The following is a 13,733-nucleotide window of genomic DNA, read 5'->3' on the forward strand; positions in this document are numbered from 1 at the left end:
ATTTGGCTGTAGCCACCACCTTCTGGTAGGAAATGTTATATTATCCCAAATAGTCACAGAACAAAGCAAATAAAGGCATTTTAAATCCTAAGCTTATGAAGTGGAAGTGCAGATGAGATCAAATGCACAAATTCAGGTAAGATATGGACTGTAATCACTGTTTCTGTGGTTAATGGCTTCGTGTTTGAACCTGAGTGACCCCCCTCTCCTCTGTCACCTGTGTGTCCTTGCTGTGTTTCCTTGAGTGTCCCAGAATACCTTGGAAGAGATTCTTCCCCTGCTCCTGCCTCTATTTGTCAGAAATGGTTCATTTAGACAGCACAGCACTCACAAAGAACCAGCCCCACAGGAGTCACAGGCACCATTGCACTCACCCTGAAATCCTGGCCAACAGCACCAGCTCTGTGCCCTATCTCCAAACTTCTGTCTGCCCAAAGTTTTCAGTCCCAATTCAGCAAGAGAACTGAAAAGGATTCAAGTCTTGAACATCAGATGGTGACAAAAATGGCCTATTTAATTCCTACCTCTTAACCATGAATTATTGTTATTTCTGCCCTCTGTGTTCCCTTGTCCCTCCCCATTCTCCTGGGCAGGATTATAAACTATTGAAATAACTTTGAAATAACACACTTGCTGCAGCCTGAGGAGCTTCAATATCAGCACCTTGACCTTTACTTTCTGAATTCCCATCCCAGTAACAGGATTTCGGGCAGTGTAAAGTTTTACAATTTGATTTACTCCATACAATTTCTAGGCCACATGTTCTGCACATCCCTTTCCTCCCTCACAAGCATTTGTTACCTGCATGAGACAAAGCAGCTGAGGTAAGGCACAGACACCAGGTGGAAACAACCAGCTAGTGCAGGAGGACAAGGAGATCTATTTTATTTACATCTCTGTAACTGGAGCTCTAAGATGGAACACAGCTCAGCCAGGAAGGACCTGACAGGGGCTGCAGTGCCCTGCGTGGGGCTGGGCTGGAGCCAAACTGCATCCCTGGGGAGGCCGTGGGCCCAGCCCTCCCTGGCTGTGACACGCAGCCTCTCACTGAGCACCTCCATTCCTCGTCAAACAGAACACTCAGGAAGGAACGCAATCAACAATTCCAACTACAGAAACCACTGAGGTGCCTTTCAGGACCCCACAGTGTTCAGTCAGTTCTTACTTTGCAGTGCACGAGGTATTTCAGCAATAAATTCCCTGTCATTGCTAAGAGCTGAGCAGCTCCTAAGTGGGAGAGTTTCCAGTTATGTTTTTCTAACAGCAGCTCAAAGCTTAAGCAGTTTCAGCATCCACCAGCCTGAAGCCCGTGGATTTCAGGCATCTTGCATGGATGTTTTATAACTTAAATGGAAATCCTACCTGCAGTCTTAAATACATAAATATCTTCTGCCACTTGGCTCTACTGAAAAGCTTTCTGCTAATATAACACAACATTTCTTTAACAGAAGGATAACCATATTCCTAGTTTGCACATTTTCTATCAGCACATTGGTTATTGCAGCATTTTTCTACGCCAGCCTCTTGGTGCCAGGTGACACATCAGCAGGATTTAAAGCCTTGGGCTTTTCAGGAGAGTTTTTGCCCAAGTTCCAAGTCAGATCCAGCATCTGCAGTTTGGGCAATGTGCATCTCCGTGGGTGCTTGCAGCCCGCACCCCAGCGCTGCAGGGGTTAATGGTGAGGGGAGACTTCTCCCACGGGGCACTCTCACTGCTCAGCTCCACCCCAGAAGGCAGCAGGACTGTCCTTCAGCAGCCCAGGTGTTCCCAGGGGCATTCCCAGTGCTCTCCAGGGCCGCCCCATCACACCGTGGTCTCTGTTTTCTGAACGCTTCGACTGCGCAGGTGCTGCAGGATCAGCCTCTTCTCTCGTGTGTACCTGAGAGGGAGAAGGCATTGAAATAACCTCTGCAAACCTTCAGCCCAAATTCCAACCAGCTGCTCACATGTGGGTCCATTCCCAACCTTTGTGGCCATGTCCCACTTTCCCAATGCAGGCAAGTCTAGTATTTTCTAAATGTTTCCTGACACTTGGATTCAACGTGGTTATCAGCCCATCATGCAGTAACAGATCTGTGGCTGCTGCAGCCTCTCAGTGCTCCTGGACTCAGGAGAGGCTCACAAATATGCAGCTCCTCTGGCTTGTACCTGTGGGACAATCCCCCTTTTTGCCAGGGGGATTTCCATCACTCACCTCAAGTTTTAAGGGAACATCAGGCACTGATGTGGCTGAAATGCTACAGAACCAAAATGGTATCACGTGTGGTACTGCATTTACCCTTTCCAAGGGAACAGCAGCAAGTACCAACCAAGCCAGTCAAAGGCCCAGAAAGCAAACAGCAAACAAAATAAAGAGAAGTTACCCGGAGGGTCCAAATTTTCTGAAGACCCCACTCTGTGTGTAGTCAGTATTAATTATGGAATCTTTCAGAGCAGCAGGATAGGGAAAGGATTACAAACCCTCCCAATCCCTCCAGCCTTCCCATTACAGTGTTCCACCTGCACTCTGCTACATCCATATGTTCTCCTCATGAGCCAATTGTACAGATTGCCCTGGACTCTGTGACACCTCATTTTGTGTCTGTTTACCTTGCAGTTGTCTGTCGAATCTCCCGCTCCTCCTCTTCATTTATTCTGTGCAGAATGGATTCCAAGAAGGGAAGATGGAATGAAATGTACTGAGCCACCTACCAAGGAGAAGACAAGAAAGGCACTACTGACTGTGGTCACTGTGGAAAACCCCACGAGCTATGAGAAGTGAGGATATACATACATCACTGCTGATCTCTTCCATGTCCCCAGCCATGAGAAAAAACTTGGCAACCTTCTCAGAGGGCCCCTGCAGCAGCCTGTGCAGCAAGGGAACATCCCTACTCCTCAGCTGCTTCTTTTCTGGAATATTTAAGCAGTGTCACAAAACACAGAACATCCCACAGGGGCTCCATCTACCACCTGCAGTCACGAGCCTTTTTCCCTGACAAGGATCCCATACTGACTCGAGTGCAATGACCAGATACCTAACAGGTCCCTAACGTTGTGCCATTTGAAATACCTTCTCCCCCAGTTCCCTCCTATTCTCTCAGGTGTTCCCTTTGATAAAGATCAAATCTTCCTTTTCCTGGAAAAGTAAACTGCTATGGAAGTAACCTGTTTCCACTGACCAGTGAGTACTTTGAACTCAGCATATGCAATGCAAAGCTGTCAGCTGAAATATACACAATTATTCAGCTTTCCCTCTCCAGAGGAGACATCTCTGAAGGGTCCCTGAGAAGGCAAAATTCCACAGCACACACACAATGCACAAACAAGGACAGAGGCCTGGCACAAGTCCTGTTACTCCAAGGGACACATTCCACACACACACAGAATGATCAGAGCTGAAGTGCTCAGGCAGCAGTGGCTGGCTTACCTCCAGACGCATGGATAACGTAAAGTGCAAATTCATGGGGGCTGTTTTCTAGCTGTGAAAAAAAAAGAAATTCCATTCAGACTCACAGATATTCCCAGCACTTCCCTCTCAGCACATTTTCCCTGTGTGTCTCAGCTCAGAGATTTGGATCAAAGCCTGAGACAGGGATCCTGTCTGTACAAGAGTTAAAGATACTGGATCTGGATAAGGCAGAAATCTGTGGTACCATGTTCACTGTCTCTGTGCCAGCCCTAACCCTTGTGTTCCCATGTGCCCAAACCAGTAACACACTGGAAACTCAGATCTTTCCTGCCTGCTTTCCTTGCAGCATCCTTAACTGCTTCCTAGAGTGTATTCTCCCCTCACACGTAGATCTGCTATTTGTGCTGCCATCAAGGTAAACCTCTGTGATCTACCCTCGTGCCAGACAGGCACATTCTGAAAACAGCACAGCTTTTGAACACTTACTTTGCAATGTATTCCCTACAACTCTACTCCCTGCTCTGTAATTCCCTTCCTTGTTACTCCTAGAAGTTGTTTTCCTTCCAAGACACTCACAAGTCTTATTAGCCCCACAAAGTAATTCTGCAATAGTGAAGTCTCCAGACAAGTTAAACAGGAAGCTTAAGACCATTAAAGTATAAATTAAACACTAAGCAGCCATGAAAAATAAAGATATTTGAGAAATATGCAGCAGTAAGGGCAAAGCTACTTCTGACTATGTACGACATTGTTGGGGGAGATGGTTCCAAGGAAATTTAAAAAAAAAAAAGTAGTTTCAGACAGCATGGCACTGGCCTTGAGCAGTACTTGTAGCTGTAACCTTCCCATCTTTCCACACGCCTGGCTCTCAGAGAAAGCCCGTCCCAGACAGGCGCTGGGATAATTGCTGCTGTTTTAGGCCAGCTGCAGTTCCCGGGGCTGTCTGCGGGAGGGCAGCACCGCCAGGGTTAAAATTGTCCATCTGGGTTTTTTTACACTCCGCTCCACGCACGGTCCTCACCCAGCTATTCCACATCTTTCCCGCAGTGCTGGAGGGAGTGCACATGGGAATGAACGCTTCCAGAACACGGCCACGCTTCCTCCTGCCAGCAGACTTACCTTAAACTTCCGAAGCAGCTGCTCTATCACTTGTCTGGTCCTTGTCTGGCTGTTGATTCTTATTTTGGTTTCTGACCCAGAAGCCGGAGTGAAAACTGATGTCTGGGAACAAGAACAGCCACATCACGGCCTGAGCCTGAGGCACACCTCACTGGGCAGGGCTCCCTGTCCCTCAGGTGACAAAGCCAAGCCTAAAATTTCCTACCTCGTGGTTGTAGAAGTGGCCATTGATGGAGAACCTGTGAGTTTCTACTTCTGTCCTGGTGATGGTGGGGAGCTTGGTCCTCCTGCGCACGGCCGTGGCATCGCTGCTGCTGCGGGGCTGGGTGGCACAGTCGAGCTCCTGCTCCCTCCTGGACCTGAGAGTGTGACTTTCATAGCATGGATAACCTGGACAGAAGAGAACCACACGTCCTGTGCAGCTGCCAGCACCCCCAGAGGAGGGAGGCTCTCAGTGAAGGGCTTCATTTACTGTTTACTATTTATTATTTTTGGGGTGGTGGAGGAGGAAAGGAACAAGGCAGAGGCATACGATGAGGAATAGGCTGCTTGCAGGGCTTGCAGTTTGCTGATTTGCTCCCTTGGGAATGATTTCTTGGATGAAAGCACAGCTCATTGCCACTGGCTGTTCACCAAGTCACCTGCACAGCCCTAAGCAGCCCTAGGTGGGTGTTTCCCCAGCTTGCAGGGCATGTGACACACAGCAAAGAGATTTCCCTTGGCTGGCAGGGAAGGGCTGATGTGTGAGAAGCCTCTTGCACTGTCACAGAACACAGAATTTTTGGTTAACCTGAGAGCACCAACACTAACTTTGCTCGAGGTCTGGCTGCTCCTCAGCAGATTTCAGTGCATCCCCGCTGATGTGATGGAGGTCATCAAACTCTCCCCAGCGAGTCATTCCCCTGAAAGACAAACACGGAGTTACCATTGACTGCTCCTCAGTAACTCCTCAGTGACTGCAGTTTATCCTGTGGCCAGGGGTTATGTCATACATTCCTATCCCTGCTCAACATACAGACTTCAGCATGGTCATTTTAGTTTAAGTCATAACAACTTCATATTAAAATACTGTATGACCAGGGATCCCAAATGTAACACATCCAATGTAAAACCTGTTGAACATCAACCAGGACACAACCTAAACAACTTGCAGTAATTCCTGATCTGTTTTACAGCAACATCCTGGATTAATCACACTCAGACTACCAGGCAGGCACACAAAATACACATATTGTTGTTTAATAGTTACAGAACAGAGTTACACAGGTTACACTTGTGCTGTCCAAACCAGCTGTGTATGAGAGCAGGAAGTTCCATCCAGCCTTTCAGATGTCAATATTTCCATAAATCATTGCCTAAACTCTTCAGCATAAGGTCTTCATCCAGTTACTGCTCTGACTGAGAATAAACCAATTTGTAGTGCAATATTAAAAATGAATTTCATATGTATATGTTTATATAAATATATATGTATTCCCAACAATATTCAGCTACCCTCAATTTACATGCCAAACAAGATCTTGGTTGTATTGCACACATTTACCAAGTTCCTTTAAGATCAGACAGCCAAGCTGCCCCGCATACCTTAAAGCATGTCAGGGCAGCCCCACGTTTCTGGGATCATGAGTGAATGTTACTTTAGCATACAGATTTCCACCAGCCAGAAGTTTTTTAAGAAGTGCCCTGCAGGCCACGTGCACCCCACACCAGCAGACCTGGTCAAGGTAAACTGAGAGCCAGATTTGCCTAAAACTCAGTTTCTTTCCTAGTTACTCCTGTCAAAATTCATCCCTGAATTTCAGCAGCCAGAGATGGGGAAGAAGACTTTACTGGAACACCACGGCTGCAAAAGTGGCAGAATTAAATCCCCTGTTCAGTTCCAACATGCCTCACATGCAAGCTAGGACATTAAGTCATTAGAAAAATAAACTCTGCAATACTCAATTTATCAGGGAGTTATTCAGGGTGAACATTGGCTCTGCCTCTGTATTACAAGATTCAGAATCAGCTCATCAAATTCACCAACCAAGGCTGGGGAAACAGTGTTCAAAACAAAGGAAAAGTACACTGAGTACCTGTATCAACTGAGCACAGCACACTGGGATATAAAATGTCATTTTATGGAACAGCTGGTCTGTGAGTATTTTAAGGGGTTTTTAGACCAAATTTTGCACAGACAAAGCCAGTATCTATTGCCTGACTTGAACTTCACCTGACCAGCAATGGTTGCAGACCTCACATACCTGTAAGCTGGGACAGACAATCCCTCAGCACTTACCCACCAGATTCTGGCTTCATGCTCCAGTGTGTGCACCAACACGAGACCTCTCAGGGGCTACCAGTATCAGGTGCACATGGAAACACAGGGGGATTGTTTGGCTCTTTTCCTATACATTTATATACATCAATTTCCCAGTAACAGGACAATTCCTTGTATAGGAATTGTCAGTTCCCATGAAAAAGAGCAGCCTCCTTCCAGCTCCTCAGCCTGAGGGCCAAACAAAGGTGCTACAAACACACACCTTCCTGCCCAGCAGAGACTGTTCAAAGGCTCTGCTGTCCAGCAACCACCACGGCCTTTGGGGAATCTGGGATATCCAGGGCAGCCAGCCACAGCCACTCACTGAAGGCACAACACGAGCCATCTTGCAATGCTAGCCTCCCTAGGGAAGTCCATCCATTACCTTTTACTGGGGAAAAAGCCCACATTCTCTGTTGACTTCAGGGTTACAAAAGAGAGTATCTGCTTCTCATCCTGAATCTTTAATCTGATAGGATGCCGCACGCCCCAGAATATCGACAGGATTCCTTCAATGAAGGGGGTGCTTCCTTCTTGCTGGAGAAAAACAGGGAAATAGTCAGTGCTGCATAATAATGGAGTAAAAATAATCAACTAATAATAATCTGTCTCCCCTCAAAGTAACAGGACTACAATGAAATTACTGAGGCTGACACAGCCCTGGAACAGATTACCTGGAGAATGTGTAACCTCAGTTTTGAGCAATTTCCAAAACAGCCAAAGCTGCAGGCTGACCTGATCAGTTCAGGAAACCAGTTCTGGTTTATTACATTAGATGGAACCTGTCGTGCAATAACAACACCACAGCGAGTGGAGCTGGAGTCCAGTGCTGTGAGGAGAAGAGAGCACTAATTTGTGATGTCCAGATTAGTGGAGTTTCTCACCCCTAAATCCTTACCTGATTACATGTCAGTTGCAGATTCTCTTGATCTGAATAGTAAGAGTTATAATTCTTCAGAAGAGAATTGAGCTGCTCTCTAGAATGAAGATCACAATGAAAAAGAAATTTTTAACATCTCTGTAAAATGCAGGTGTTGGCAGGGTAACACCCTGTAACTGTGCTACCCACTGCACCCTTGTATAGGTTTATTAATGATCCATACATCATTTTCTGAGAGAAAAGTTTTGCCAGGCTACTGGGTTGCTCATAAGTTGCTCCTTTAAAGACCCAGAGGAAATTAATTAGTCAGCCTCACATGATGTTAATAACACTGCCCCAGCATAGCTCGTACTTTGCACCTCTGTAGCAGTCATGAGGGGGAAGCAAACAGAACAACATCCACATGCACCAGTGCTGCAGGTTGCTTTAACTAGGCTGCACTTGGTTTTCCCTTGCATGCTGGCTTCCATTTAGTCCTCATATTGCTGCAGATACTTTTCCTGTCTCCAAACATCTACAGGATGTCTAACATTTCTATTTCCCTCTGCCTGAAACAAAACAGCTTTGCACCATGTCTTTGCTGAGAGGAGAAAGGAAGGAGATGAGGAGAACCTCTGCCAAGAACGAGGAGCCACGGAGACAAAGCCAGCTGCAGCTCAGGCTATGGAGGGCTGAGCAATGACAGAATTATTGAAATGCATTTAGAGGCCATGAGAATGAAACACTGTTCCCCACACCATTTAAAGATGGCTCAGACTGTAATTCAAGCAAGCAATTCCCAGCAGCAGAGGTGGTTAACCATGGGGAACAACTGCATGGAAGTGTACAAATCCTTCCTTGTGGAGTAAGGATTACAATGGTTTCATGTCCTGCCTCGCAGTGAGGTGTGAGGACACTGAGTTTGTTTCCAAATACTGCCTGTTATTTCCATGTTGTGGGAGCTGTTGGAACAGCAGGCCCACAGGTGGAACACACAGCACCTGCAAACTCTGCAGCACACGTTCCTCAGAGAGCTGCTGGAGCTGTTCACAACTCATGTACCTTCAGAAATACTATTACAACTCCTCCACCAGTTTAAAATGAAGAAGTGCCTCAGAGAACTGGCAGCCCAGCATGGGGACAGGCCCCAGGAATGTGGCTTTCCCCTGGGCCCAGGTGTGCACACACCAGAGAGGAACCAGGGACAGCCAGGGGGGCAGGTACACATCCAGGCTGTGCCTGGCCGAGAGGGCCGTGCAGAGATGAACATGGAGAGCTTTCCCTGACACACCTATCCCTCTCTCTCCACTTAATAAACAGGACAGTGTCCTGTTGCTTCAGAGAGCCTTTTCCCATGGTGAGAAGGGAAAAGATCAACTGGGCTTTTACCTAGCAGGTAACATGAGGACAGGGGCTGCAGCACTAAACTCAGGGTTCATTGCATTCCCTGCTAATTCTGTGGATGTAAATTATTTATTTTACATTATTGCAATGCCACACACAAAAAATATTTTTAACTAGCTTTATCAACTGGATTCTAAACAAGGATTCTCAACATTAACTTACTTTGTTCTTTAATCCTCAGAATACTGAGGTGGCAAAAGCCCTTCCTTGCACTGGGTTGAGACAGCTCATTCCAGGTTCTTTGTGTCTCTGTGAGGGACCACATTCAGGCCATCCCACCAAAAGGGAATGCAAGGAGGTTTGGATGTGAATCAGAAGCAAGCCCAGCTCTGATCACAGAACTGGCTACAGACAAGCAAGATGAAGCACGCCTTGGCCTCGTACACAGGCAAGCTCCAGATGCAGCTCAGGATTACCAGGCAAGTAGGAGATAGATCTGCAGTTCTGTCTGACAGATGTTGTGACAGACCTGCTGATCCTGCTCCAGAGGTGCTTCAAACTCAAGTCTCTGCACTTCACAGCATTTGGCAATCACTTTATTGACAGCTGTTATCTCACAGGTTTTTTCCAAGTAGGAAGTTGGGAAGGTGAGCTTCCTGAAGATGGATTAGAAATACTTAAGGACTTGGGGCACACTCTGAGACTCACCTATTACTCTTAGTCTATGTTGACTGCAAAGGCAAATAAAATCATAGACTAACAGCAGTTAGTGGTCTGGTAAGGGTCATCTCTGAAACAGGTTCTGTTTCTCAGAGCAAGCCCTCAAGATTTCCACAGAGTTTCTTGCCTTGTCTAGAAAAACTTGCCATTACCTTCCTCAGAAGTTTGCATAAGTAGATCTTTCAGGTTTCAGCCTTGCATTAGTGCAACCAACAGTGACAAACCACACAAGCAATTAGAAAAGCCCTGAGGGAGAGATTACCAGCAGCTCACTCTGACTTGTTTGTCCTTTGTAGTAGAAACATAAGAGAAAAAAACCCATTTTCCTTCTTTTTGCCCCAGAAGGGAATACGTGCACCAGCCTAGTTCCAGGAGTGGCCTTACTGTAACACATCTTCCTCCTGCCCTAACCTAGAGACAGATGCCATCTCTGCTGAGTTTGGTGTCTGGAAAATCAGCAGCTGTTGTGACAACAGCCTAACACAGCCATTAACAGAAACCAAAGCCAAGTAACTGGCAGAACAACTCAGCCCAAAAACATAACATGCTCTGCAGATTCACCACTTTATCCAGTAGCAAAAGCAGGATACAAAGGAGCTGCAAGGTCAGGTGCCCCAGTGGTGAACCACAACAGAGCCCAGGCTGCTCTCTGGAAACACCAACCCAGGACAGCTCACCTGTGCTCTCTCCTGCCCAAGCCCTACACACAATCCCTGAATATTTATGGCAGTTTTGCTGGAGAGGCAGCAGTTCAGCCAGCCAAATCATCCCACAACCTTTGGTCAGCCTTTTGATCCAGCCATTGTGCAATTCTCAAACAGCAAGCTTGCCCCATCAGCAAGATTGCAGGATAGAACTGGAAGAGAAGCAGTGTAACAGCAGATTCAAGGTAGGGATGAGGGATGACAGTCTGGAAATTGCATTGGAAGCAAGCCTGAGTGCATATGGAATGTCAGTTGTTCTTGAAACACTTATTTCCCTTGATGCAAGGTGAAGAAAATTTAAACCATGGCTGTCATGCAGAAAGGTCTCAACTGGGATGCACATTTCACCACATGAACAGGCAAGTACATAGAGGAATAAAGCCCCAGAGACTCTGGTTCACCTGGTACATTTCCAAAGGCTTCTGCATGCCAAGTTCACACACATGAATTACCTCTGACACAAAAGCACTGCATCCCAAATTAACAGCAGCATAAAGGGAACAACTCTTGAAGAGAAAGGGAATGATGCATCTGCTGCCTGTGTGCCCTGGGCAAAGCCCTGACAGCCTTCCTTGGAAAGGGAGAAACCAGCATTGCCCAGGCCACACAGGAAAGCATCAGGAGTCAGAACAAATCTCTCCTGCAGCACAATAAATTCCATTGCAGACCCATCCCTGGCTGAGTCCACAGGCAGTTTCTTTCCCATGGGAGGACTAAGAGCCATGGAAATGAAGAGAGAAGAGAGAAGAGAGGCTCCTTCCAGCTCCTGCACTCTTGTCACCAGACAAAAACAATTCCCTAAGAAAGGGGATGGAGCTAAAGGCCAGGTGGCTCAGAGTTTGGGGCAGCAGTAGGAAAAATTCCTCCCAGGGAGACTGAACTGTGGAAAAGCATCCCACAAATGACAGTTAGGCTGCAATTCTGAGCTTTTTCTACAAGTAGGTGAAAGAGACACTTCCTCTGACCACAGCAGAGAGCTAGCAGCCTAAAAGTCTTTCTGCACAGACACCCTGCCATCCAGGGCTGCCAAACCCCAGGCTGCAGAAAAGCTGAGCTCAACTCTGGAACTTAGGGTCAATTCCAACAGATCTCCAGGACAAGAAGGCCTTCTTCCCTAACTCGTAATTTTATTTCAGAATCCTCTAGAAGGGCTGCTCTCCTTAAGGAACAAATCCCACAGACCCTAAGGCTTAATGCTCTGTTCTTTTCATTCCATGTGAAGGCCAGCTCTGCTCTGTAGACAGCTTAAGCTAAGTGGTAGGGATTGCTGTGGCTTCAGACTCAGCTGTCTACAGGATCCCCTGTCAAGGAATACATGTGGAATCACTTGAAAGAAAGCAGCAAACTCATTAAATATTCAGGGCTTTAATAATTTACCTGGTTATGAACTTGTCTTCATTGATAAAAACAGAAGGCAGATGCTGTGCCTTCATAGTCACTTTCTTCATTTACTCAGAAGAGATGAATCTAAGCAAAAGATGAAAAAAAAGTAAATACATCCACTACTACTACTACAAAAGATGGAATAGTAATCAAGCACAAAGCTTTACTTGGCTAAGTGACACAGGCTGGGACAATCAAGCTGAGGGCTCACTAAACCATATTTTGACTACTTCATACTTAGCCTTAATACCCAAGTACTTCCCACTCCTAGTAAAAAAAGCCATAAGCCATTCCCGTCAAGTGTATAACAGCACCTTAAATCCCAAGCACTACATATACCAGGACTTTCTCAAGCAGTTTTAGGATTTGTTCAACTCCAGGATTATGCTGGAGTTGTTAGCAGTCTGAGACAGCAGCCCAGCTACTGGCCAGGATCCATGCATCCACTATGGCCAGAGCATGACCGCTGTGACTCTGCCAAGCATCCCATCCAGATTCCTAAAACTAGGCAAGGGAAGGAGTGGTGATGGTCAGCAGTGTCCTGCAGCACACCAAGGAAGCAAGGGGAATAGCAAAGAGAGAACAAGACAGTAATTTCAGGGAGGTAGCAATACAATTTACAGATTTACACACAGGGATTCAAGCATATTATGCAGGCAATGAGCCAGAGCCATGAGACTTCAACAATTCATTGCTCAATAAACTTAATTATGGAGTCTAGGCTCTTTCCTTCACCCTCAGGTACTAGGATAAAAGGAAGACTGAGGAGTTAACTGAACAAGTGGCATCACACATGGCTGGGAAAAAAAAACCTCAGAGAATCCCATGAAAAGCAGTAACATCTCCAAAGACTGCACTGGAAGTTGATCATTCCACTTCCATTTCTCTTATTTGGACATGATGACAGGAATCTGGCTCACAGCACTTGATGTCCATTGTCCCTTATGCCAGGGGATTAACTTAATTATGGAGTCTAGGCTCTTTCCTTCACCCGAGTTGGGCCGGGCCGAACCGAGCCGAGCTCAGCCGAAGGCAGCGAGCAGGCCTGGCCCGGGCGCTGCACGGGAAAGAGGCTGCCGCCTCCCGTTACACACCGGGCTGCTCACGGCAACCGCCGCCTCAGCGTCCGGGCTGCCGGGACGGAGAGCAGCGGGAGCGCGGTCCCCGGCACGCCCGGGGCAGTAGCGGGCTAGTATTCTCGTACAGAGCCTGGAGCGGCGAAGCCGGGACAGCCGCACAGGTGTTCGGGGGCGGGACGGTGCCTGTGCGGGTACAAGAGCGGCAGCGGCGGAACCTCCTCCTCTCGGGTTCCGCGGTGGGAGCGCCCGGAGCGGCAGCGGCGGCGCGGACCAGGTGAGCGGTGGCGGGACTGGGAGCTGGGCCGGGGCCGGGGCAGTCCGCGGCCTGAGCCTCTCCCTGGGGCGGTGAACTGGAACATGTCCTAGCAAATCATAGGGTTTTGTGGGCATAGGAGCAGGAAATGTTTCTCCGGGGAGTTTGCCGTAGTAAAGGGCGTGATGTAGGTCGCGAGCTTTTCAAGAGAAAATTTCAAGCACTTCCTAAAAATCGAGTTAAGAGATGCAAAACATCTTAAAAGCAGGGCTGTTTGCAGCTCTTTGCAAATTAAGAGATGCTTGATTTGTCGTTGGTGTAAAATATTTTTTTAGAACAGGTCCTTGCTGATCGTTTTCTTTAGATCGAACAGTACCTTTGAAACCTCTCTTACTATGTAATTATAATGACTGAAGTAAAGCCTAAAATGAACATGCAATTGAATCTGGGTATTGACGTCTAGCTAAATTTTCATATTCTTTCGTAAAAACTTTCTAAGAGCACTAAGCAAAAAAAAAAAAATCTGAAGTACAGACTCACTGTCCATATATTCTACTTAGAACAGCCATTTGGTCTAGGCA

At 47.0% G+C, this 13,733-nt stretch overlaps 1 protein-coding gene across 1 annotated transcript; it reads right to left on the minus strand.

Annotated features, from left to right (window-relative positions):
• Positions 1 to 1,804: 1,804 nt before the first annotated feature.
• Positions 1,805 to 11,885, minus strand: LOC118685851 (ras association domain-containing protein 6-like). The gene is made up of 10 exons (XM_036381554.1): positions 11,815 to 11,885; positions 7,709 to 7,787; positions 7,196 to 7,347; positions 5,322 to 5,413; positions 4,717 to 4,901; positions 4,512 to 4,613; positions 3,411 to 3,462; positions 2,775 to 2,893; positions 2,591 to 2,688; positions 1,805 to 1,880 (listed from the first exon to the last, which is right to left on the minus strand). Exons 1-10 carry the CDS (start codon positions 11,883 to 11,885, stop codon positions 1,805 to 1,807), a joined length of 1,026 nt encoding a protein of 341 aa, XP_036237447.1.
• Between the last annotated feature and the right edge of the window lie 1,848 nt (positions 11,886 to 13,733).

This window comes from Molothrus ater, chromosome 4 (genome assembly GCF_012460135.2).
Source record: "Molothrus ater isolate BHLD 08-10-18 breed brown headed cowbird chromosome 4, BPBGC_Mater_1.1, whole genome shotgun sequence".
NCBI lineage: Eukaryota > Metazoa > Chordata > Aves > Passeriformes > Icteridae > Molothrus > Molothrus ater.

Bases quoted from the DNA above. Each gene is read 5' to 3' on its own strand.
- LOC118685851 (XM_036381554.1), bottom strand. From the start codon at position 11,885: ATGAAGAAAGTGACTATGAAGGCACAGCATCTGCCTTCTGTTTTTATC. The intron at 7,348-7,708 runs GTAAGGATTTAG...GTTTTTCTCCAG, and splicing joins TGCAACTGACATGTAATCAG to CAAGAAGGAAGCACCCCCTT. The intron at 4,614-4,716 runs GTAGGAAATTTT...TCTTGTTCCCAG, and splicing joins GCCACTTCTACAACCACGAG to ACATCAGTTTTCACTCCGGC.